Source organism: Lagenorhynchus albirostris, chromosome 2 (genome assembly GCF_949774975.1).
Source record: "Lagenorhynchus albirostris chromosome 2, mLagAlb1.1, whole genome shotgun sequence".
In the NCBI taxonomy this organism is placed as follows: Eukaryota; Metazoa; Chordata; class Mammalia; order Artiodactyla; family Delphinidae; genus Lagenorhynchus; species Lagenorhynchus albirostris.
The window spans coordinates 77,631,508-77,658,317 of record NC_083096.1 but is presented as its reverse complement, the minus strand read 5'-3'; the positions used below and the strand labels follow the sequence as shown (position 1 = coordinate 77,658,317).

At 40.5% G+C, this 26,810-nt stretch overlaps 1 protein-coding gene across 3 annotated transcripts in view; it reads left to right on the top strand.

Annotated features, from left to right (window-relative positions):
- The window catches only part of PIP5K1A (phosphatidylinositol-4-phosphate 5-kinase type 1 alpha), a 45,543-nt gene that overhangs the window by 2,809 nt on the left and 15,924 nt on the right, over positions 1-26,810 (top strand). For 2 of the 3 annotated variants that reach the window (XM_060138900.1, XM_060138898.1), the window contains exons 2-7: positions 6,420-6,458; positions 13,818-13,849; positions 15,751-15,831; positions 19,624-19,754; positions 20,191-20,308; positions 20,485-20,637. In XM_060138900.1, coding sequence (XP_059994883.1) covers positions 6,420-6,458; positions 13,818-13,849; positions 15,751-15,831; positions 19,624-19,754; positions 20,191-20,308; positions 20,485-20,637 — 554 coding nt within the window. The remainder of the gene's footprint in view (positions 1-6,419; positions 6,459-13,817; positions 13,850-15,750; positions 15,832-19,623; positions 19,755-20,190; positions 20,309-20,484; positions 20,638-26,810) is intronic. The other variant, XM_060138899.1, reaches the window with a different exon arrangement.

Below are 26,810 nucleotides of genomic sequence, written 5' to 3'. Positions count from 1 at the left end.
CTGAGAATGTGTTTTATTTGTGATTGGAGGGGAGTGGTGCTCTGTCGGGATGGTACCAGGGGAATTAAGACATTGGCAGGAATAAACAATGGTTTATGATTTCCTAAATTGTTAAAGGCTAGCTTTGTAGAAATTCAAGGTAGGACTGTGTGTGTTTGTGTTTTAATCATCCTAAAACCAAGTTACTGTCCTTAGGTGTTTAGCTGAACTCAAATATTGGTGAAACTGAAATCCTAAAGGCAAGATTCTCTGGCAGTGTTGAAAGTGGATACAAAATAAGAATGTCAGGATTCAGGGACAGATTGATGTTTTAGATAAGTCACTCATAACCTTTGGAGGCTCAAAATCTTTTGGCATTCAAATTAGGAAGGACAGGTAATTTAGAACGGTTGTTCCCTGCCAGTATTAAACCCCTGTCTATATTATTTCACCATTAAGTGAGAGCTGGTCTTTTAAGCTGCTGACAAGTGAAATACAGAAGGTAGAGCAAAGCATTCGCTCTGAGAGATATGTGAGAGATGTCTGAGAGATCTTTTCCCATTGGAGTGATTACCATGTTTGGATTTGTGGGAGGGAGGCAGTTATAAATGAATATCAGTTTACAGCAGCCATTATCATGTGCTTGTTCTTAAACTTTGGTTAAGAAAAGGTGATGCAGTTTGCTGTCTGCTGTTGCATGTGTTAAAGGAAATGTATTCCCTCTCTTCCTTTCCCTCCTATCCTCATTATTTGGACAGTGGCACCACTTAAAAAATAAAATCAGCCCTGATAAGGTGCTGTTGACAGTGTGACCATCTGTCACACCAGTGTAGGAGAGGCCCCTGTCTGCAATTTGACTAGTCCATCAAGAGTTTGAAATTCAGCCACTGAGTCCCCTTTTTACCACCAGGAAGGGAGTGAAGAGTTTCTGTTTTGGAGACTTGATTTGAAGTTAGTGGAGGAGTTAAAAAGTAAAGTTAGAGTGTTGAGGTGTCCTTTGCTCCCCTGAAATAAGAGCTGTGTGATAAAATCATGTGTGACTCCCCTAAGAAAAAGCACTTGAAACCTTAGAAGATCATGAACCTATAGCTCCTTTTGCTTCAGACCAGAACATTTCTGAAATTGTCACACATCACCAAATGATTTTATCATGAGCACAAATAAATGATTTGGAGGTAACTTTTACAGCTCCTTTCCTGACTTTCCCTTAACTAGTGAGGGAGACCTTGGAAGACACAGGAGAGAAGATTTTTGCTTGGAACTTTTGTAGTAGAGCCAGTCTTATCAGTCCTTGATTCTGGTGGCTTTGTTCTTCTCAGCAGAGCTCCACAAGTAAATAAATGTATGCTGTAATCTGATAACTCCAAATGGTAGGGGTTTTTTGTCTGTGTTCTTTGGTACAGTGTAGGCCATTTGCAGACTGATCTCTTTCCTTTCAATTCTTCCATACTAGTGAAAAATAAAGCAACTTAAGCCACTTTATTGGAGTGAGAAACTGGAATTTGGAAAGGTAAAGATAGAACAGAATGCCATGTAGGCAGAATATCACCAGGTTCCGTTTTGATTGGTATTTTATAAGTAGGGAGAGATTTTTCTTTTTGCTTTCTCCGCAGAGGGTTTACACCCACCTACCCCCTCCTTTTTTCTTTTGTCCCCTTGGTAGTTTCTGCCGGAAAACTGACATTAGAATGTCATTGTTTTTAATTATCCATTTATTTCTGCCATGGCTGCTCAAGCCCACTGTCAATTATATAGACTTATTAGGTATCCAGTATCTGATATTAATTGGTAATGTGTACTTATAAGTTAGCTTTGAATATCAAAATACATATTATGTTTTGTTTGTTAATTTCTGTGTGCTGTTCTGGTTTGATATAAAACTGTTCTGATTAATAACTTTGCTTAAATATGTGCTAGCTACTAGCTGTTAAATATTTTATCAGTCTATTTTTCTTTGATAATAAATAATGGAAACTATAGCCTGTGAAGTGAACAACAGCGATAACACCAGGCCAAATTCAGAACTGGGGAGAAGGAAAGTGTGTGGGGGTATTTTGTCCTTTAAACTGGATATTTTCTTTCCTAGAATTTTGGGATATTCTTACTTGACATGAAGAAAGCAAAAAGACCAAAGTTGTCAGTTTCTTCTCTCTCCTTTTTACTGGGTGTATCCTCTTGATCAAGGATACAAGTATGCTTCAGGAAGTATGCTGTTTCTGATAGCTCAGCAGAGAGAATTTCTGTTTCTCTGTGTTCCAAACCCCAGCCCATCATTCAGTCTCAAAGAGAGAGTGTTTGGACTGATGGTGTTTCCTAGAGGAAACCCCTTCCTAGTTCATTTCCCCTGTTGCCCTTCACTTCTCCACCCTTTCCTATCAAAAGAGAACATTGTTTAGTTTGTACATATGTGTTGGTTCTGTTTCATTCATATCTCCTATGAGCTTCTGTTGTTTCTTTTACTGTTGTTTTGTTTGAAGTGAACTTTTTTCCCTCAACCCCTCCATCTTTTTAAACTTTGTTACTGATCATTTTTCTTTCTCCTCCTGTGAAATTAGTCTGTTTGTTTTTAATGGCTGTATACAATATGTATTAATTTTTAAATATCTGATTCCCAAAAAGTCACCTTATTGTTGGAGTCTGAAGAAGACTGGTAAAAAGAGAGAGAAGGGCAGATTCCTTGTAGGGAGTTCCATATATCTTATTATTTGCCTTGTGTACTAAACTGAGCAATATGGAGTTAACCAAGAATAAGCACTATCCCAAAGGATCAGTAATGTTGATGGGGAGTGGGCAAAGGGAAGTTACAGGAAGAGAATGGGAAGAGGTTTTTTTTTTTTATTTTAAGGATATATAAATAGCTTAGAGTATATTAACTTTTCTGTGCACAGTGTAGGTAAACATCCCTGGTAAACTCCAAGTTGTCATTGACAAGAACCTGTATAAAAGGGATGGCAGAGAAGGAACTTGGCCGTATCTCTTATTTTCTTGCATTAGTGTCTGGGAGGTGATTGAAGTGCATTGTTGAGGTAATTTATGCTCGTTATGATATCATTTAAGTTACTTTCTCGGCTCAAATATGTACATTCTAAGCCAGCAATATCCACTGCTTTTTTTCAAGATAGATAGAACCAGGTTTGGAAATAGAATTGGGAGGTGGTGATCTGCCAGAAATCTCAACTGCTTCTTCGCTGTGGGTTGGCTTATCCAGGAGACTCGGGTCTTTTAAAGAAGGACTCAGATTTTTTCACAAATTTCAATCAATTTTACTGCTAAGAGATACATATTTGAGGCCTGAGAACCATGAAATTTGGCTTATAGAACTAGAAGCAAAAATTACCTCTAGGGCTTCCCTGGTAGTGCAGTAGTTATGAATCGCCTTCTAGTGCAGGGGACCCGGGTTCTAGCCCTGGTCCGGGAAGATCCCAAGTGCCACGGAGCAACTAAGCCCGTGCGCCACAACTACTGAGCCTGCGCTCTAGAGCCCGTGAGCCCCAACTACTGGGCCTGCGTGCCATAACTACTGAAGCCTGTGCACCTAGAGCCCGTGCTCTGCAACAAGCACTGCAATGCGAAGCCCACGCACCACAATGAACAGTAGCCCACACAGTAGCACCACAACTAGAGAAAGCCCGCATGCAGCAACGAAGACCCAACGCAGCCAAAAATAAATAAATTAAAAAAAAATTATCACTAGAGGGAAGTGTAGAGATATTTTAATTTAACACTCTCATTTTACAAATTAGGAAAGTGAGATTCAAAGACATTGTTAATAGTGGCAAAGACTTTGCATAAAGTCTGTATGTTGTCAAGATGGGTCTTAATAAATTTGCAGCTCATTCCTTGCTACTTACTTAGTTGGCTCTTAGCTGACCAGGTTGGCTCTCAGCTGACCCCAGGACTGGTAGATCAAACTGCTTTTGAGCTTTTGTTTCTAAGAGCATCCTTGCCTTTCTCATTTTTTCTAGAAGATCCTTAGGAAAAACTGACACCTGCTAGGAAACAAAATTTAGCTCTTCTCTAAGATGTGGCTTCGTTTTCTTAATTGGCTTGGTTTAGTTCTTATTGAGGGCATAGTAATAGTGCCTTTTTAAAATTTCCTTTTAACACTATCTCAGAGCTTTGTGCTCAGCAGTACTTCTCATTAGGTAGGCTGACACGTCAGACATATTTGTGAGTATTTTCATTTGGATAACATATTATGCCTCCTACATGCAGTGGTATAATTAAAATTCAGTATTTCAAGTTAAAGAGGACCAGAGAGCTTGTTTGAGATAGTCCAGCAAACAACTGGGCTGATGGCTTTTGTTTTTTTGTGCAGGTTTTTGCTTTTGCTCTTTTTTTTTTTCTTTTGAAATCTCTGGCTCTCAATATTATCAACCAAGAGACCCTCTAAGAATTAGAATTTTGCTTCCAAAAAGCCTGCTTGTCTCTTTCTGCTTTATGTAGGAATTACTGACACATTTTTGTAGTAGTATTGGTAGGTCTCTGGAATTGCTTCTCTATGACCTGTTCGGGCAAAACTCGTCTGAGCAATGCACATCCCGGCCAACTTCTAGCCTCCCGAAATTATATGAGTACTTCAAACATTGAAGTCAGTCACAGACTGCCTCTTAGTTTCTCATCTGGTAGATGATGTCATCTCATCTCCGACGGAAATGCTTCTGCTCTGAAAGCACTGGGAGAGGCTCTGGTATTAAGGCCAACTCTGTTTTGTTCCACACACTGAGAGCAGGGCGGGGGAGGGGAACAACAACTCATATTTTGGAGCTATTTACTGTCTGAAAATATCTTTGTTTCAATTATCTCCTCTTTTAAGGCCTTGGGTACCTTTTTCATCACAAACACAATTTAGGGTGGGGCCAAGGACCAAAATGGAGTGCTTCCTTGAGACCAGTACAGAGTTACTCAGAAAAATTTTCTGTGACATGGTATGATGATTCAACTTTGTATTTTAGCAGGAATTGATTGGGTTGTTTCCACTTAGGCACTTGACTTGGCTAGTTCAGCTGTTGTGAAATTACTTAGTAACATTAAAGATTTCTCAGCTAATTTTCATAATTTTGAGGCTCGATCTTTATTTTTCAAGTATCCAGGAGATCTGCTGAAATTAGGTATACATGTTTTATAGGAGAAAATTGATATTCTGAAGGATATGAAAGGTAAATTCTTCAGAGAGAACTTCTTATCCTATGTGCTGATATAGGTTTGTTTCAGGTTGTATAGGCATCTCAAAGTAATAATTAATAAAGAATGGGAGGGAGTGTATAGGAGTCATGCTTATTTGTGGCTTGGAATTGTCAGCAGCTTTCTAGACATCTTTTCACATTTTTCCTCTATCTCTGCAGCATCATAATATGTTGTAATGAGCTTGAGTTAATGTGTGGGGAGGGGATTGATGGTGGTATATGTGGGACTGTTGAGCACTAGTTTACTGGGAAAAATGGTTATAAAACAAAGATAATAAAGCCATTCCCGTGTATCTCTTTCCTTTAATTGTTAAATTATCTAATTATTTGTTACAGAAAATTTATATAGATAAGGAAAAATAGAAACTTAAACTTACAATATCAACTTAATCCCACTATCCGGTATAGTCGTATTTTAACATTCTGGTATATAATCTTTTGGACGTTTTCTATGTATATAAATACATGTGACTTTATAGGTAAGTGTTTTAGAAAAATATTGCATTATGTAATTTTTTACCTTTTTCCATTCAGCAATTTATTGTGACATCCTATCCATAAAAATAATGGATTTTATCCTACACATAAAAATAATGGTTGTATACTAGTCCATTTTATGACTGCACTACAACTTATGTCAACTATATTGTTCATTTAGATTCTTTCCCATTATATCTACCCAATTATAGTTATTATGTACGATGCTACAATAAATATCTTTGTATATATGTCTTTGTCCACTTGACTATTTCCTTAGGATAAATTCTCACTTCTGGGACAAATGGTACATATTTGTTTTTAAGGCTTTTTGCTAGATATTACCAAATTGCCCTCACAAGTGGAAGACCGTCAAATAAAATGTATACACAGTCTTTTTTAAAAGGATAGAAGCCTGCATGCAAGGAGCTTTATACCTGAAATTTTTTGGCCTATCTGAAATCACTCCAGTGTGAAATTGTTTGGGTTGCAAGTTTTGTGATCACTCCTGGAATTTTTCTTTTTTTTTTTTCCCTGGAATTTTTCTGCCTGAGCTTCTCCTTCTGTCTCTTTTTTTGACATTTACCTAGAACTGCAGAAAATCATCTAACATTTCCCAGTATGGTACTGGGGGTCATCAGGTCAGGTCCTGTTAATAATTTTAAACTTTAGCATTGTTGTGTTTTTTGTTTGTTTGTTTTTTTAATGTGCTTATTCTGCTGTTAAGCAGGTAGAACCCCAGAAGTAAGTGATAATTTTCTGTTTTTCCTCGTTTAGGTTTCAACTTTCTGTGCTGTGGGGTCAACCGTAAGAGAGGTAGAACTGATGTGTATTTGTGCTGAAGAAGCATGAGTCCTTGTAGTTACTAGCAGCCAACTCCTCTTCCCCATAACAATTGCAGACTTTTTTTTAGTAGTAGTGCATGGCCTTCTGAGAAGGCTGTGGATATCTTGCAAGCATTATTTCACTTTAGCTCCCATTTCCCTCTGTCCTCTCCAAAAAAGATGCTGTCTTAACCCAGAAACTTCTTTTCTCACAGTTCCACAGTATGAAATGAATCCGTTCACTATCTTTTGTCTCCCTCAAAGTCTTCCCATAACTCCATTTCCTTTTGTTTCAGTAAATGAGTCTCTTTTTCTTTTCCCTTTCTGTTGTACCTCTTATTTCCCCTGACCCTTCCCATCCTGTAGATGGGGTTTCATAATTCACAATGATAGTAGTAATAATCGCTAGTATTTATAGAGCATTTATTACATGTTAGGTGCTATACAGGACTTATTTAATTCTCATAACAACCCTATGAAATACATGTTATTATATGTCCATTTTATGGATGAGGTAACCAAGGCCTAGAGCATTTTAACCAACTTGTCCAAAGTTACCTAATTAGTAAATGGTAGATCTAGTATTCAAATCTAGCCAACCTAGGTGTTCTGATTTCAGAGCCCACATTCCTACCCACTATACCTTATTGCTCTCTCACTAATCTGAAAGGCTGTTTGTGAACTAACTTGACTTTAAACCAGGTTAAATATTTGTTGTTCAACAAAAGAATAGTGCAGAAGGGAACTTCCCCTTCTGACTTTAGCTGTCCTAAAAAAGCAACAAAATTCTGAGCTCCTCCATGCATAATATGTGGAGTTTTTTTTTTTAATTAATTAATTTATTTATTTATTTTTGCTGTGTTGGGTCTTCGTTTCTGTGTGTGGGGTTTCTCTAGTTGTGGCAAGCGGGGGCCACTCTTCATCGCGGTGCGCGGGCCTCTCACTATCGCGACCTCTCTTGTTGCGGAGCACAGGCTCCAGACGCGCAGGCTCAGTAATTGTGGCTCACGGGCCTAGTTGCTCCGCGGTATATGAGATCCTCCCAGACCAGGGCTCGAACCCGTGTCCCCTGCATTGGCAGACAGATTCTCAACCACTGCGCCACCAGGGAAGCCCTATGTGGAGTTATTGATCATACTTTAAGAAAATATTTTAGAAGTTAATGTGGATTTTTGCCAAGGATTGGTGACTGATTCTGCAGTCAATTCCAAGATCACTGAAACAGGAGTGCCCATCAGATGCCCTCTTTTTGTCGTTGCAAATTCAATGATCGTAACCCTTATGCTTTTAATCAGAGCAAGACATGGTTCCACTTACACCAAAAAGAAAACTCCAATCTGAGATGAATTAAAAACTTTTTCTCTCTCTCTCTCTGCTAAAGTTGTTCATGTCTTATTACAAAGACAAAAAGATACTTTCTACTGCTAGTGAGGACCTTAACATCTGTGAAACCGCTCTTTCAAGTATCAGACTTGAAAGATAGCTTCTGCTCCTCTAGAATACTGGCATTGTCTGATTCAGAACAAGGATAATCTCACTAAAAGAAATGAAAGATACTTTCCTACTGTTTTTGCCAGTGACATTGATGACTGTTGCTGGAGGAAGAGTGTTGTTATTCATTTCATTGAGAGGAACTGAAGGAGGAGGTCTCTGCTCTTAATCCGCTTATCAGTGAAAATGGAAGGGAAGGGAATACCTCAAGGGAAGAAAATATATGTTCATGTTGTCCATTAGCAATTCTGAGATTTATTTAGTTTGTAAAAGTATTCTAGTTCCCTTGGTTTCTTGTCCTACCTAGACTCCAAGTGGCCAGGAAATTGTAAACAAAAGATAGATTAGAAGAAAGAGAGTTGAACTGGGGCTTAGGAATATGGATTCCAGTTCTGGCTCTGTCACTGCCTTTGCTCTGTGATTTTGAGCACATCCCTTATGCTCTGTACTTTTACTTATAAATAAGATTAGATTAAAATCTCAAAGGCCCTTGCTGAATGATTTTTTTTCTTAATATAAATTGTTATTGATTTGTTTGCTTGAAAATGGGCAAGTAGGTTCATATGTGGCTGAAGGAACTAAGTTCTCAACTTGTTCTATTTAAAAATCAGCTTTCATTTAATGTCTATAAATTTCAGCCAGATTGAACCTGCTCTGGTCAGAATTTTTTAAAAATTCCCAAAGTGAGTACACCCTTGCTCCTCTAGGTCTTTTATTTATTAATATTTTTGGTGAACAACAAGCCAGTCTTTTTTTAGTAAATATGTAATTGAGTACAGTTTTGTACCTTGATCCTTGGTAATGTCCTCTAGGTCTTTTACATTTCCATCTTTCTGCAGAAGAACTAGGGCTTGAAATCACCATGGTTGGTTCTGTATCATCTATTGAGCCACTCAGAATTAAGTTATTTGAACCATTATTTTTCTGATGCAGCCTATTTGTCATGGCTTTATTTTTTGCTTCTAGTAGAGCAACATTAGCTGGTTGTTTAGAATGCTTCTTGGTCTAGGGCCTGTTAATAAGTAGGAGTTACATAGTCATGAAGGAAACAAACTATGGAAACATTTTTCCCTGAGGAAGAGGAAATTTAACATTGGAACTCTGCCCTAAACTCAGTTTCCCCACCCAAAAAGAGGATGATACATATGGATCGTGGATATGGGGATTATAAGATGATAGTATATACTTATCAGAGATCATTTTTCACACAGATGCTAGAAAACAAACTTTCTGTTGAATAACATTCTAGTCTTATCCATAAGGATGAATCTCGTTCTCCTTAAACATTGGCTGGATGGCATTGCTAAGCCGGGTGTTGCCATGCTGAGTTGGTATTCTTTTCTTTTCTCTCTTTTTTTCCCTCACTTTTCCTCCCCCCTCCGTCCACCTCCCCCCTCTTCCTCCATTTCTGCTCCTCCTCTTCCTTCTGAAGAGAGCTTGATTAGGAGATGAACAGGTACAGTGCTGGTGACTCTTCAGTCTCAGTAGGCAGTTTCTCATTGGCAGAGCTTTGGGCCAAATGGTCAAGCCTTAGCAGATGGTACCTGGTTCCCTGAAATAGCACTGCTCTTCATTGGGTTTCTTCTGGACCAAGCTGGGTGTTACAGCAACATTGATAAAATTCTCCAGTTATTTTTCTATTCCTGTCCATTCTTCTCTGGGAGGTTGGAGCTCTGACCTGTGCCCTAGGGGCAAAACTTCAGACAAGGAAGAGAGTAAGTCTTGGGTCCCAATTCTCCTCCCCGTGTTACTTGTTCTGATTATTATTTAGACCCCAGTATCCATCCAACTGCTTCAGCTATAGTATTCTTGGGATTAATCCAAGCTTTGCAGTTGCAGATAGCTAAGTAGTTGGCACCATATTCCACTGAGTGAAGTCCTCCCACCCTCATTCTGGGTACTTTGTAAGGGTGTAGCAGCCCTAGAGTTATGTGTTTGTGTGATAAAACTAGGAAAGGTAGCAAAGTAGAACTTTTTAGGGAGTAAGAAAGCCCCAGACCGGGCTTCCCTGGTGGCGCAGTGGTTGAGAGTCCGCCTGCCGATGCAGCGGACGCAGGTTCGTGCCCCGGTCCGGGAAGATCCCACGTGCTGTGGAGCGGCTGGGCCTGTGAGCCATGGCCACTGAGGCTGTGCGTCTGGAGCCTGTGCTCCGCAACGGGAGAGGCCCGCATACCACAAAAAAAAAAAAAAAAAAAAAAGAAAGCCCCAGACCTACTCTCTGCCTTGAAAATCACTTACCTGCTTTTTTTTCTCCATTGTTTAACTTGGTCCATTGACTCCTTGCATGCAGAAGAGGTTGTGTTCTAGGAGAGACTGTCAGCCTAGGACTGGATGTTGGCTCTTGGTTCTGCCAACTCCCTCCAAACCCCTTCCTCTGGGGTAAAAGAGGAAGGGATAAGCCAGGTACTGACCAAGAAGTCCAGAATCAGTGTTGTCTTCTCAACTGAAAGCATACTGATTTCCTTATTGAGACTTACTAATTCTACAGTTGCCTGTACACTTGCACAAGGTTATGTTGGGGGGGAGGTGGAGGCTGAGGGTTTGGGGAGGAGCCAAGAACTTTGAGGTGCTAATTAGAATTTCATATAGGTCTAGGTAATTGAACATTAAACCTTCCTGGGGGCCCAGCTTTACTCTTGCATTAGAAATCACATATGGGCGCAGCGGCGCAGTGGTTAAGAATCTGCCCGCCAGTGCAGGGGACACGTGTTCAATCCCTGGTTCAGGAAGATCCCACATGCTGTGGATCAACTAAGCCTGTGCGCCACAATTGCTGCGCCTGTGCTCTAGAGCCCGCAAGCTACAACTACTGAGCCTGTGTGCCACAACTGCTGAAGCCTGCGTGCCTAGAGCCTGTGCTCCGCAACACGGGAAGCCACCACAAAGAGAAGCATGTACACCGCGACGAAGAGTAGCCCCTGCTCGCTGCAATGAGAGAAAGCCTGCACGCAGTAACGAAGACCCAACACAGCCTAAATAAATAAAATAGATTTTTTAAAAATTAAAATAAAAAGAAACCGTCTTGCACCGTCTGTGGTCTCTTTAAAAAAAAAAATTCACATATGACAACATATTTGTATAGCACGTCGCAGTCCATGAAGTACTTTGATTTAGTTTATCCTTTTTTGGGCTGTGTTGGGTGGGTCTTAGTTGCGGCACGCAGGATCTTTCATTGCAGCGCACGGGCTTCTCTCTAGTTGTGGCACCCTGGCTCCAGAGCGTGCGGGCTCAGTAGTCGCAGCACACGGGCTTAGTTGCCCCACGGCATGTGGGATCTTAGTTCCTTGACCAGGGATTGAACCAGCATCCCTGCATTGCAAGACGGATTCTTTTTTTTTTTTTTTTAATGCGGTACGCGGGCCTCTCACAGTTATGGCCTCTCCCGTTGTGGAGCACAGGCTCAGCGGCATGGCTCACGGGCCCAGCGGCTCCGCGGCATGTGGGATCTTCCCGGACCAGGGCATGAACCCATGTCCCCTGCATCGGCAGGCAGACTCTCAACCACTGCGCCACCAGGGAAGCCCTGCAAGACGGATTCTTAACCACTGGACCACCAGGGAAGTCCCTGATTTAGTTTGTCTTATCTGATCTTTACATAAACCTTCTAATATGGTTCCTCTTTTTTTAGTTAAATATAGAGAACAGTTTACCTGATGTAACAGGGATTTGAACCCAGGTCTTCTGATTTTTAAATAGCTCAGCATGTTGGCTCTTGTCTAAAAGGTTTTAAGTCAGTAACAGTTTTATCATAAATCTGACTCGTCCTGGCTTATTGTTCCTTGGAAGCTTTAGCTTAGGGTTCCAGTTCTAAAATGGTCTTTCACCTACCTGAACTTGACCTGACTGAAGATGAAGCATCCTGCAAAAAGCATAGATTATTGGGCTCTGCTGTTTTTCTAATTTTCTGGGCCATTTTATGCAGCACATCTTCCTAACAGCTAGATGACATTTCCCTTACCTCCTTTTTTGGGAAGAGGAATGAAAACCATCTGTTCCCCATAGTTTTGCTACTCTGACTCACTATGGGGAAGGAAATTTGCTGCTCTGCTTATTGGTACCAGAAATGCTTAGTCTGTGGCCTTTGTACTACTAAGGTCTACCACAATCTCTTCTCTGAGCCCAGCTATATTCTGAAATTCTTAGGGCCCTTGATCGTTGGTCTTAAACAATAGTAATTAGAGCTTTACCTGATTGCCCTTAAGCCCATCTTGTCTCAAACCTTATATATGGACCAGAACTGGGGTCTTCCTATTCAGGTATTATATTATTGAGGATTCGTCCGAATTGGATTCTTCTTTTTAATTTTCTTAAATATGGCTAATCTTTATTCATTTTGAATTCTTTAGAACTACATCAAAGTAATATATCAGTAGTCTTTGAAGAAAAAAGGCCAACATTCTTCAATATGAAGGGGAGAAAGTTCTGTCTCCCTGTTTCCAATGTGATCATGGATGAAAGTTATAGGGATCGCAGACCCTTAAGAATTGATTTAACCTTTTAGAGTATTTTTCTATAGATAATGGTCTTTTAGTCACTTTCTAAACATATTCTTGAAATCTTTTTCTACATTTAAGTGGATAAAAGTCATAATATTGATGAGATTTAACTACACACTTATCTTACACATCTCCACTGATTATATATTTACTAAGTACACACCAACAAATTCCTGTTGCTTTTACAGCAGAAATCAAGATGAGGATGGAAGGATGTAGAGTCAGGTTCTGCCTGCACTCTGTGCTCTTCCATTTTTTTGACATTGCATTTCCCCATCCTTAGCCTCCTCATCTCCATAGATCAACTCTTTTTTTTAAAATTGAAGAATAGTTGATTTATAATAATATATTAGTTTTAGATGTACAATGTAGTTGTTCAATATTTTTACAGATAATACTCCATTTAAAGTTATTACACAATAATGGCTATATTTCACTGTGCTGTACAATATATCCTTGTTGCTTATTTATTTTATACACAGTAGTTTGTGTCTCTTAATCCCCTACCCCTAGCTTGTCCCTCCCCGCTTTTCCCTCCCCACTGGTAACCACTAGTTTTTTCTCTCTGTGAGTCTGTTTCTGTTTTGTTATATACATTGATCGGTTTTATTTTTTAGATTTCACATATAAGTGATAACATAGAGTATTTGTTTTTCTCTGACTTATTTCACTAAGCATAATAACCTCTAGAGACATCCACGTTGTTGCAAATGGCAGAATTTCATTCTTTTCTATGACTAATATTCCATTTGCATAAATATGTATATGTATACACACACATACACAGACACACCACAGCTTCTTTATCCATTCATCTGTTGATGGACACTTAGGTTGCTTCCATATCTTGGCTACTGTAAATAAAGCTTCCATAGACCAACTCTTTACCTTTTTTCTGAAATAATTAGTAGAAGTGTAAAGCACCATAGATATGCTCTAAGAGTACCTACCCTTTTAGCTCTACAGGAAAAATTATTAATCAAGCCCAGGTTGTCCAATAAGTCTTGGTATCTCTTATGCCCTTTCTCTTTCAGCCATGGTATCAAATGAGACCCTCTGGCTCTGATGGTTAAATGTATCAAGAACAGATATATTTCCTAGAGAAAATATGAACACTTGCGTAAGAAAAAGGACTAGAATGAGAACAGAATATGCATAAGGGCTCTGTGAGTATGGAGGAGGAAAAAGAAGGGACGTTTAAAATCCCTATCCAAAAGGATCTGTTATCAATGAGCAAGAGGCAGGAGCTCATTGTCAGGTTTAGTGTGACTCAAATCCTGATTGTTTCAGTGGGCTTGATAGAGATCGTTGTGAGTGTGTGTATATACTTATGGTTGTGTTTGTTTATTTTATTTTTTTCACAGCATCTGGAATCAAGAGACCCATGGCATCTGAGGTGAGTTTTATATTGATACAGTGGTTCTAAAACCTTAATTCTGGGATAGAAGGATACCTGTTTATAACATCCTTATTTTCCCCCTACTTGGGTCTTGGAATCTAGATAGGGTTCTCACATCTCTTTGGTAGGCTAGTAATTATACAACTCTACTTTTGTCACAGTTTATTATGAATATTAATAATAACTCAGATTTATTGAACTTTTTTTAATGTTTTAAATTTACTTATTTTATTTATTTATTTTTGGATCTGTTGGGTCTTCGTTGCTGTGCGCAGTCTCTCTCTAGTTGCAGCGAGTGGGGGCTACTCCTTGCTGCAGTGCGTGGGCTTCTCAATGTGCTGGCCTCTTCCATCACAGAGCACGGGCTCCAGGCGTGGGGGCCTCAGCAGTTGCAGCACGCAGGCTCAGCAGTTGTGGCTCACGGGCTCCAGAGGGCAGGCTCAGCAGTTGTGGCGCACGGGCCCAGTTGTTCCGCGGCTGCAGGATCTTCCTGGACCAGGGCTTGAACCCTGCATTGGCAGGCGGACTCCCAACCACTGCGCCACCAGGGAAGACCCTGAGCCTTTTTTTAATGTACCAAAGAGTAAATAAGGTACCTAAGTGCTCTTTATAGGTATTCTTATTTAATCCTTCAAAGAGCCTCTATGAGTGTAGGTACTGTTGTTATCCATGTTTTATAGATGAAAAAGTGAAGATTAGAGGTTCTATAGCTTGCCCAAGGTCCTGTAATTAATAAGGTTAGGATTCAAAGCTAGTCTGACACTAAAGCTCGTTCTCTTGTTTTGCTGTTAATACCTCCTGACTGCGTAGCTTCTGTGAATGTGGCGAACTTCTTTTAACCGTACTGAAGCTGTTGATATTCTAAGTTTTTCTCTTTTGTGCAGAGTATCTTGTGTTTGCTTAATTTTCTTCCCACAGAGTATTTCCCATTCCTCTTTTTACTTCTTGCATCTCTCCTGGGTTTTGTGACGGGACCTCAGAGTGCAGACCATTTTGGCATAGGATTTTAGGCTTTTTTCTCAGAACATCTTCCAAGATCTGTCAGGTTATATACTGAGGGTTTTCTGGCACTAAGGGTCTTAGCAAGAAGAGTAGAACTTAAATATCAGGCCCTAAGATGGTAACATGCTATTTTCAGTAGTCTTTTTGCCTTCTGGCTTGTTAACTTGAGTATCGACATCATGAAGAATACCTTCATGTCTGTTGTGCTGGCATCTTGGCTGTGGAGAATAGCCTTCTAGCCTCTGCTCCACTGGTTTTACTTCTTCCTTTTTTCAGAGGCTGTGATGTATGTGAGTAGAAAACAAAGCCATACCACGTTCTCAGGAATCTCTTTGAGGCACTGAGGCCCTTTTCTTAGAGGACTCATCTTATTGCCACAGCCTCTTAATACTTGGGCTCGCAGTACTTGCATTTGCCAGTGGCTAGATCATTTCTGCTGGTGAATTCAGTTTGAGCAAATAGTGTTCAGGTTGGGTTGAATATTAGAGGGGTAGTAGTTTCTGAAAGAAGGCTGGGTCTGTGGAGCTCTACTTCTCTCTTGCTTTTGTAAACTGAGGGTCTTTCCTTTTTTCTGGGGCTGCTATTGCTTACTTCCCCTGTTTCTCCTTTTCTTTAATGATAATCATTTTAATTTTCCATGTCATCTTTCTGAGAACCAAAGGTGAAATATGTGTCATTTGGAGTTTTCTTTGTGTTCTTTTAGTCAGTTTAGTTCTTTGGGGAGCAACACTATAGCTGTGTGTTTGCATGGGAGGGATCTTCTGAAGATTTTATAAAACATTCTTAACCTAAAAAGGGTGTGTTGCATGTTTTGTTTTTTTTTGATTTACCATCGTGGTAGCTGTTTGGTGTGTTACATGGGAATCATGTACTAATCTTGACTTTTCTTATTCTAGGTGCCTTATGCCTCTAGCATGCCCATGAAGAAAATAGGCCACCGAGGTGTTGATTCCTCAGGAGAGACAACATATAAAAAGGTGTGTCTGGGTGAAACCCATTCATCTTACTCCGGGAAGGGATAGTTCTGTCTCCTTGATATTATTCTCCACATTCCATCCCATTTCTTGATACGCTAAACCTTTGCACAATAGCCATCATACAACTTGAACTTTTTTATTTTTTATAAATTTAATTAATTTATTTTATTTTTATTTATTTTTGGCTGCGTTGGGTCTTCGTTGCTGTGCGCGGGCTTTCCCTAGTTGCGGCGAGCGGGGGCCACTCTTCAGCTGCGGCGCGTGGGCCTCTCACTGCGGTGGCCTCTCCTGCTGTGGAGCATGGGCTCCAGGCGCATGGGCCCCAGCAGTTGTGGTGCGCGGCTCAGTAGCTGTAGCTCGCGGCTCCAGAGCGCAGGCTTGGTAGCTGTGGCACATGGGCACAGTTGCTCTGTGGCATGTGGGATCCTTCCGGACCAGGACTCGAACCCGTGTCCCCTGCATTGGCAGGTGGATTCCCAACCACTGTGCCACCAGGGAAGCCCCGCAACTTGAACTTTAGAATTTACTTCACAAAGGGTAAATTATTTCCCGTCTGTATATATGGGTTTTGTTTTGTTTTATAAATTTATTTATTTTATCTTTGACTGCGTTGGCTCTTTGTTGCTGCGCGCGGGCTTTCTCTAGTTGTGGCGAGTGGGAGCTACTCTTCGTTGCGGTGTGCAGGCTTCTTATTGCGGTGGTTTCTCTAGTTGCGGAACACAGGCTTTAGATGCGCGGGCTTCAGTAGTTGTGGCGCACAGGCTCAGTAGTTGTGGCTCATGGGCTCTAGAGCACAGGCTCAGTAGTTGTGGCGCACGGGCTTAGTTGCTCGGCAGCATGTGGGATCTTCCTGGACCAGGGCTCGAACCCTTGTCCCCTGCATTGGCAGGCGGATTCTTAACCGCTGTGCCACCAGGGAAGCCCTGTATATGTGTTTTTCGTTTTGTTTGTTTTTGTTTTTGTTTCTGGCTGTGTTGGGTCTTTGTTGCTGCTCGCCAGCTTTCTCTAGTTGCAGCGAGCAGGGGGCTACTCTTCGTTGCGGTGCATGGACTTCTCATTGTGGTGGCTTCTCGTTGCGGAGCATGGGCTCTAGGCGCACAGGCTTCAGTGGTTGTGGCACGTGGGCTCAGTAGTTGTGGCACACAGGCTTAGTTGCTCTGTGGCATGTGGGATCTTCCTGGACCAGGGATGGAACCCGTGTACCCTGCATTGGCAGGCGGATTCTTAACCACTGTGCCACCAAGGAAGTCCCCATATATGTGTTTAAATGAGAATGTTCTTAATGAACAAATCTGGTGTTGGATGCTTTTTCACTGAGCTGAAGAAATTGTGTTTCCCTGTTAGATATAAACATGTAATAAGCCCCCAAGGCCATTCTTACCTAGCTTTAGGGAACCATGTCTCTTGTGCTGGATGTACATAAAGTGAAGGCTGGATCCCATTCAGCTTGGTGATACAGAGATAGACAGCAGGTCAAGAATTTTTCTTTGTGTGTGTGTATGTTTTATTTTGTTTTTTGTCTGTGCTGGGTCTTAGTTGTGGCATGCAGAGTCTTCATTGCGGCATGCGGGATCTTTAGTTGCAGCATGTGGGTTTCTTAGTTGCGGCATACGGACTCTTAGTTGTGGCATGTGGACTCTTAATTGTGACATGCGGGCTCTTAGTTGTGGCGTGCAGGCTCTTAGTTGCGGCATGTGGACTCTCAGTTGTGGCATGCATGCAGGATCTAGTTCCCCGCCCAGGGATCGAACCTGGGCCCCCTGCATTGGGAGCATGGAATCTTACCCACTGGACCACCAGGGAAGTCCATGGGTTTTGTTTTTTTAAGATTGTAGTTTCATTTGGTGAATAGGGCCTAGAATACCTGATTTTGAGCTAGAGATATCAAATGGATTGGAAAGATAGTAGTAATAACCAAGAAGAGAAAATTGAACTGGTGAAGGGAAAACAGGAGAGAAGCATCCTGGAGTGACCCAATTCTCCAGTTCTGGACTAATTGGAGATGCTTAGGTTTCCTGGGGTACAGTGTTCAACCTCCTATTTGGCATCTATACCTTGTCTGGCCCATGTAAATTTTTCTTGTGTTTGTTCTCTGTCTTTATTGCATTGTCCGAAGTGATAGAGGTGGACTGACTCATTCTCAGTCAGGGACCTGACTCTCCCTGGGAATGGACTCTGAGGCCCATGTCAATTAAACAGACATTTATTGAGCTCTTTTTATGTGCTGAACACTGAGACAAAAAGATGAGTTTCTAGTCTAATTGGAGAGGCAAGCACTTAAAAAATTTGTTATAATTTTATTTATTTTTTTTAAATATTCTTATTTAAAAATTGTTTTTTAAGTGTTAAATTTTTTTGGCCGCGTTTGGTCTTCGTTGCTGTGCATGGGCTTTCTCTAGCTGTGGCAAGCAGAGGCTACTCTTCGTTGCAGTATGCAGGCTTATCACTGCGGTGGCTCCTCTTGTTGCAGAGCACAGGCTCGAGGCGTGTGGGCTTCAGTAGTTGTGGTGCGCGGGCTCAGTAGTTGTGGTGCGCTTAGTTGCTTCGTGGCATGTGAGATCTTCTTGGACCAGGGCTCAAACCCGTGTCCCCTGGATTCTCAACCAGTGTGCCACCAGGGAAATCCCTATTCTTATTTTTAAAAATATTTATTTATTTGGCTGCATTGGGTGTTAGCTGTGGCACATGGTATCTTTCGTTGTGGTGTGCAGGTTCTTCGTTGTGGCTCACGGGCTTCTCTCTAATTGTGGCACGTGGGCTTCAGAGCGCATGGGCTTAGTTGCCCCATGGCATGTGGGATCTTAGTTCCACAACCAGGGGTCGAACCCACATCCCCTGCACTGGGAGGCGGATTCTTAACCACTGGACCACCAGGGAAGTCCCTAGTTATAATTTTAATGCCCAATGAGGACTAGGTAGAATATTGATACAAGTAATATTTGGTGAGGGTTGGGGGGATAAGGGAAATCACTTAGAACAAAACTGTCCAATAGAACTTTCTACAGTGATTGAAATGTGCTATATCTGTGTTATCCAGTGTGGTACCCACTAATCATACCTGAATGTGGCTAGTAAGACTGAAGAAATGATTTTTAAATTAAATTAACTTTAACTTAAAATTAAATAGCCGAGTGTAGCTAGTAGCTACTATATTGGACAGCACAGAACTAGATAATACGACATTTTCCCATGGCATTGAAATCCTGGATTGTAAGAGTGGGGCTCTTATATTTGTGTTTTGACCACAGTATGATAATTTTAAATCTAAATAGTTCTCTCAGAAATAATTTGAATCTTTCAGGCTTTCTTCTTCAGTCAGGAGCTTTTTTTGCCACTCAGTTGTCCTTGGAACGCCAGTCAGCCCTTGCCTTAGAGAACTGAACTTCAGTAGCTAGGCAGTGAATCAGAGTATCAGTTAATTTTAGTTACATTCTGTATCAGATGAATAAAATGTTTGGAGGACTCCATATACTCTGGGGGCAGGAACCTTTGGAGTGAGACCTAGGATTGTTCTCTCAGTACAACGTATCTTCCAGATATAGATGTGAATAGGAGGGAACACCTTGTTTAGAGAGTCCCCACTTTGCTATTCTGTATCTTCATGCTCTTCCAATCTTTGCAGGCTTAACTGCCATGTAAAGTGTGGGGATGGGGAAGCTGGATTGCCCCAGTTTAGTCTGAACTACTAGATAGGCATTTGCTCTCCCGTGTTCCTTCTGGTTCTTCTGAGTTTTTATTGCTATGATCAGATTTAATACTAGAAACTTTCCTCTTGTTTCTCTTGTTTCTTAGACAACCTCGTCAGCTTTAAAAGGTGCCATCCAGTTAGGCATTACTCACACTGTGGGGAGCCTGAGTACCAAACCAGAGCGGGATGTCCTCATGCAAGACTTCTATGTGGTGGAGAGTATCTTCTTCCCGAGGTACAGAGGTTAATGTGCAGGGGAATGTCCTAGAAAATGTGGCTTTTTTTATATCATCATCAGGGCATTTTAGGGTTCATGTCTAATTTAGGCATGCATCCAATCCTTAACCTGATTTTAATCAGGGTGATATGGGGACTGGAGAATTTGAAGAGCACATGCTCTCCTTTGGATGTTTCCATGAGCCTCCGGCCTGTGGACTGAGCCCTAAAAAACAATTTAGTGCATCGGGAGGAGGTAATATGATTCCCTGTGCCCATGTCTTAATCCCCGTGTTGTGCCTTGTCCCATTATGTAACTGACTCATCCAGTCCCTTTGGTTCTCTCAGGAGGGATGTATTGACCTGCCTCTGGGTGACTGAGTGTCTTTCCAGGGTGTGGACTCCCTAAATTACAGGAATTGGTAAGTTATGGTTTCTTCTGTTCAACCCCACAGTGAAGGGAGCAACCTGACTCCTGCTCATCACTACAATGACTTTCGGTTCAAGACCTATGCACCTGTTGCCTTCCGCTACTTTCGGGAGTTATTTGGTATCCGCCCTGATGATTACTTGGTAAGCTTCCAGATTTCAGGACCCTGGGACTCCAGTATCAGAGGGATACTTCCAAAGGAAGACCCTCTCTCCACACTCTTGCTCTAGTTTTTCTTTAGAATTGCATCTGTAGTTGATTTCTGGTTGGGCATGCCCTTGTATCTCTGAACCTCTTGCTGTCTTTTCTCTGGGCCCAGTACTCCCTCTGCAATGAGCCGCTGATTGAACTCTGCAACTCTGGAGCTAGTGGTTCCCTCTTCTATGTGTCCAGCGATGATGAATTCATCATTAAAACAGTCCAGCACAAAGAGGCGGAGTTTCTGCAGAAGCTGCTTCCAGGATACTACATGGTAAGAGGACCAGGAGCACTGGCTGCCTGAGCTGCCCACTCCACTCCACTGGGGAGGCTGCCATCAGGGGGACAAAACAATGTCAGCCCTTCTGTCGTAGGAATGTAGTTCATCTTTGTGCTTTTCCCATCTCTTTTGTCTCTCTATGGCTAAAGGAGGTTTTGTTTATCTGTCCTATTTTAAGTGTTTTTAGCTTAGACCCTGCTACCCAACGACAAGATTCAATGATGATTAAAAAAAAATTTTTTTTTATTGGAGTATAGTTGATTTACAGTGTTTCGTTTCTGCTGTACAGGAAGCAAAGTGAGTCAGTTATACATGCACATATATCCACTTTTTTTAGATTCTATTCCCATATTACAGAGTATTGAATAGAGTTCCCTGTGCTATTCAGTAGGTTCTTATTAATTATCCGTTCTGTGTATAGTACTGTGTGTATGTCAACCCCAGTCTCCCAGTTTACCCCCTGCCTTTTCCCCCCAGTAACCACAAGTTTGTTTTCTACATCAGTGACTCAACTTCTGTTTTGTAAATAGGTTCATGTGTACCATTTTTAAAATTCCACATATACGTGATAATATATGATATTTATTTTTCGCTTTCTGACTTACTTTCACTCAGTATGACAATCTCTAGGTCCATCCATGTCGCTGCAAATGGCATTATTTCATTCCTTTTTATGGCTGAGTAATATTCCATTGTATATATGTACCACATCTTTATCCATTCCTCTGTTGATGGACATTTAGTTTGCTTCCATGTCCTGGCTGTTGTAAATAGGGCTGCAAAGAACACTGAACAGGAGTGGAATCGCTGGATCATATGGTAGCTCTAGTTTTAGTTTTTTAAGGCATCTCCATGCTGTTCTCCATAGTGGCTGTACATTCCCACCAACAGTGTAGGAGGGTTCCCTTTTCTTCACACCCTCTCCAGCATTTATTGTTTGTAGATTTTTTTTTTTTTTTGCGGTACTTGGGCCTCTCACTGTTGCGGCCTCTCCCGATGCGGAGCACAGGCTCCGGATGCGCAGACTCAGCAGCCATGGCTCATGGGCCCAGCTGCTCCATGGCATGTGGGATCTTCGTGGACCGGGGCACGAACCCGTGTCCCCTGCATCGGCAGGCGGACTCGCAACCACTGCGCCACCAGGGAAGCCCGTTTGTAGATTTTTTGATGATGGCCATTATAACCAGTGTGAGGTGATACCTCATTGTAGTTTTGATTTGCATTTCTTTAATAATTAGTGATGTTGAGCATCTTTTCATGTGCTTTTTGGCCATCTGTATATCTTCTTTGGAGAAATGTCTATTTATATCTTCTACCTTTATTTTTTTTTTTACATCTTTATTGGAGTATAATTGCTTTACAATGGTGTGCTAGTTTCTGCTTTATAACAAAGTGAATCAGTTATACATATACATATGTTCCCATATCTCTTCCCTCTTGCGTCTCCCTCCCTCCCACCTTCCCTATCCCACCCCTCTAGGTGGTCACAAAGCACTGAGCTGATCTCCCTGTGCTATGCGGCTGCTTCCCACTAGCTATCTACCTTACGTTTGGTAGTGTATATATGTCCATGCCTCTCTCTTGCTTTGTCACAGCTTACCCTTCCCCCTCCCCATATCCTCAAGTCCATTCTCTAGTAGGTCTGTGTCTTTATTCCTGTCTTACCCTTAGGTTCTTCATGACATTTTTTTTTCTTAAATTCCATATATATGTGTTAGCATACGGTATTTGTCTTTCTCTTTCTGACTTACTTCACTCTGTATGACAGACTCTAGGTCCATCCACCTCATTACAAATAGCTCAATTTCGTTTCTTTTTATGGCTGAGTAATATTCCATTGTATATATGTGCCACATCTTCTTTAATATTCATCTGTCGATGGACACTTCGGTAATTTCCATGTCCTGGCTATTGTAAATAGAGCTGCAATGAACATTTCGGTACATGACTCTTTGAATTATGGTTTTCTCAGGGTATATGCCCAGTAGTGGGATTGCTGGGTCGTATGGTAGTTCTATTTGTAGTTTTTTAAGGAACCTCCATACTGTTCTCCATAGTGGCTGTATCAATTAACATTCCCACCAGCAGTGCAAGAGGGTTCCCTTTTCTCCACACCCTGTCCAGCACTTATTGTTTCTAGATTTTTTGATGATGGCCATTCTGACCGGTGTGTGATGATATCTCATTGTAGTTTTGATTTGCATTTCTCTAATGATTAATGCTGTTGAGCATTCTTTCATGTGTTTGTTGGTAGTCTGTATATCTTCTTTGGAGAAATGTCTATTTAGGTCTTCTGCCCATTTTTGGATTGGGTTGTTTGTTTTTTTGTTATTGAGCTGCATGAACTGCTTATAAATTTTGGAGATTAATCCTTTGTCAGTTGCTTCATTTGCAAATATTTTCTCCCATTCTGAGGGTTGTCTTTTCGTCTTGTTTATGGTTTCCTTTGCTGTGCAAAAGCTTTGAAGTTTCATTAGGTCCCATTTGTTTATTTTTGTTTTTATTTCCATTTCTCTAGGAGGTGGGTCAAAAAGGATCTTGCTGTGATTTATGTCATAGAGTGTTCTGCCTATGTTTTCCTCTAGGAGTTTGATAGCTTCTGGCCTTACATTTAGGGCTTTAATCCATTTTGAGCTTATATTTTTGTGTATGGTGTTAGGGAGTGATCTAATCTCATACTTTTACATGTAGCTGTCCAGTTTTCCCAGCACCACTTATTGAAGAGGCTGTCCTTGCTCCACTGTACATTCCTGCCTCTTTTATCAAAGATAAGGTAACCATATGTGCGTGGGTTTATCTCTGGGCTTTCTATCCTGTTCCACTGATCTATCTTTCTGTTTTTGTGCCAGTACCATACTGTCTTGATTACTGTAGCTTTGTAGTATAGTCTGAAGTCAGGGAGCCTGATTCCTCCAGCTCCGTTTTTCTTTCTCAAGATTGCTTTGGCTATTCGGGGTATTTTGTGTTTCCATACAAATTGTGAAATTTTTTGTTCTAGTTCTGTGAAAAATGCCAGTGGTAGTTTGATAGGGATTGCATTGAATCTGTAGATTGCTTTGGGTAGTAGTCATTTTCACAATGTTGATTCTTCCAATCCAAGAACATGGTATATCTCTCCATCTATTTGTATCATCTTTAATTTCTTTCATCGGTGTCTTATACTTTTCTGCATACAGGTCTTTTGTCTGCTTACGTAGGTTTCTTCCTAGATATTTTATTGTTTTTGTTGTAATGGTAAATGGGAGTGTTTTCTTGATTTCACTTTCAGATTTTTCATCATTAGTGTATAGGAATGCCAGAGATTTCTGTGCATTAATTTTGTATCCTGCTACTTTACCAAATTCATTGATTAGCTCTAGTAGTTTTCTGGTAGCATCTTTAGGATTCTCCTTGTATAGTATCATGTCATCTGCAAACAGTGACAGCTTTACTTCTTCTTTTCCGACTTGGATTCCTTTTATTTCCTTTTCTTCTCTGATTGCTGTGGCTAAAACTTTCAAAACTATGTTGAATAAGAGTGGTGAGAGTGGGCAACCTTGTCTTCTTCCTGATCTTAGTGGAAATGCTTTCAGTTTTTCACCATTGAGGACAATGTTGGCTGTGGATTTGTCATATATGGCCTTTATTATGTTGAGGAAAGTTCCCTCTATGCCAACTTTCTGCAGGGTTTATATCATAAATGGGTGTTGAATTTTGTCGAAAGCTTTCTCTGCATCTATTGAGATGATCATATGGTTTTTCTCCTTCAGTTTGTTAATATGGTTTATCACATTGATTTGCGTATATTAAAGAATCCTTGCATTCCTGGAATAAACCCCACTTGATCATGGTGGATGATCCTTTTAATGTGCTGTTGGATTCTGTTTGCTAGTATTTTGTTGAGGATTTTTGCATCTATGTTCATCAGTGATATTGGCCTGTAGTTTTCTTTCCTTGTGACATCCTTATGTGGTTTTGGTATCAGGGTGATGGTGGCCTCACAGAATGAGTTTGGGAGTGTTCCTCCCTCTGTTGTATTTTGGAAGAGTTTGAGAAGGATAGGTGTTAGCTCTTCTCTAAATGTTTGATAGACTTTGCCTGTGAAGCCATCTGGTCGTGGGCTTTTGTTTGTTGGAAGATTTTTAATCACAGTTTCAATTTCAGTGCTTGTGATTGGACTGTTCATATTTTCTATTTCTTCCTGATTCAGTCTTGGCAGGTTGTACATTTCTAAGAATTTGTCCATTTCTTCCAGGTTGTCCATTTTATTGGCATAGAGTTGCTTGTAGTAATCTCTCATGATCTTTTGTATTTCTGCAGTGTCAGTTGTTAACTTCTCCTTTTTTATTTCTAATTCTATTGATTTGAGTCTTCTCCCTTTTTTTTCTGGATGAGTCTGGCTAATGGTTTATCAATTTTGTTTATCTTCTCAAAGAACCAGGACTTTTAGTTTTATTGATCTTTGCTATCGTTTCCTTCTTTTCTTTTTCATTTATTTCTGATCTGATTTTTATGATTTCTTTCCTTCTGCTAACTTTGGGGTTTTTTTGTTCTTTTTTCTCTAATTGCTTTAGGTGCAAGGTTAGGTTATTTATTCGAGATGTTTCCTGTTTCTTAAGGTAGGATTGTATTGCTATAAACTTCCCTCTTAGAACTGCTTTGGCTGCATCCCATAGATTTTGGGTCATCGTGTCTCCATTGTCATTTGTTTCTAGGTATTTTTTTTTATTTCCTCTTTGATTTCTTCACTGATCACTTCGTTATTAAGTAGTATATTGTTTAGCCTCCATGTGTTTGTATTTTTTACAGGTTTTTTCCTGTAATTGATATCTAGTCTCATAGCGTTGTGGTCGGAAAAGATACTTGATACAGTTTCAGTTTTCTTAAATTTACCAAGGCTTGATTTGTGACCCAAGATATGATCTATCCTGGAGAATGGTCCATGAGCACTTAAGAAAAATGTATATTCTGTTGTTTTTGGATGGAATGTCCTATAAATATCAATTAAGTCCATCTTGTTTAATGTATCATTTAAAGCTTGTGTTTCCTTATTTATTTTCATTTTGGATGATCTGTCCATTGGTGAAAGTGGGGTGTTAAAGTCCCCTACTATGAATGTGTTACTGTCGATTTCCCCTTTTATGGCTGTTAGTATTTGCCTTATGTATTGAGGTGCTCCTATGTTGGGTGCATAAATATTTACAATTGTTATATTTTCTTCTTGGATCGATCCCTTGATCATTATGTAGTGTCCTTCTTTGTCTCTTCTAATAGTCTTTATTTTAAAGTCTATTTTGTCTGATATGAGAATTGCTACTCCAGCTTTCTTTTGGTTTCCATTTGCGTGAAATATCTTTTTCCATCCCCTTACTTTCAGTCTGTATGTGTCTCTAGGTCTGAAGTGGGTCTCTTGTAGACAGCAAATATATGGGTCTTGTTTTTGTATCCATTCAGCTAATCTGTGTCTTTTGGTGGGAGCATTTAGTCCATTTACATTTAAGGTAATTATCAATATGTATGTTCCTATTCCCATTTTCTTAATTGTTTTGGGTTCGTTGTTGTAGGTCTTTGCCTTCTCTTGTGTTTCCTGCCTAGAGAAGTTCCTTTAGCAGTTGTTGTAAAGATGGTTTGGTGGTGCTGAACTCTCTCAGCTTTTGCTTGTCTGTAAAGGTTTTAATTTCTCCATCAAATCTGAATGAGATCCTTGCTGGGTAGAGTAATCTTGGTTGCAGGTTTTTCTCCTTCATCATTTTAAATATGTCCTGCCAGTCCCTTCTGGCTTGCAGAGTTTCTGCTGAAAGATCAGCTGTTAACCTTATGGGGATTCCCTTGTGTGTTATTTGTTGTTTTTCCCTTGCTGCTTTTAATATGCTTTCTTTGTATTTAATTTTTGACAGTTTGATTAATATGTGTCTTGGCGTATTTCTCCTTGGATTTATCCTGTATGGGACTCTCTGTGCTTCCTGGACTTGATTAAGTATTTCCTTTCCCATATTAGGGAAGTTTTCAACTATAATCTCTTCAAATATTTTCTCAGTCCCTTTCTTTTTCTCTTCTTCTTCTGGAACCCCTATAATTCGAATGTTTGTGTGTTTAATGTTGTCCCAGAGGTCTCTGAGACTGTCCTCAGTTCTTTTCATTCTTTTTTCTTTATTCTGCTCTGCAGTAGTTATTTCCACTATTTTATC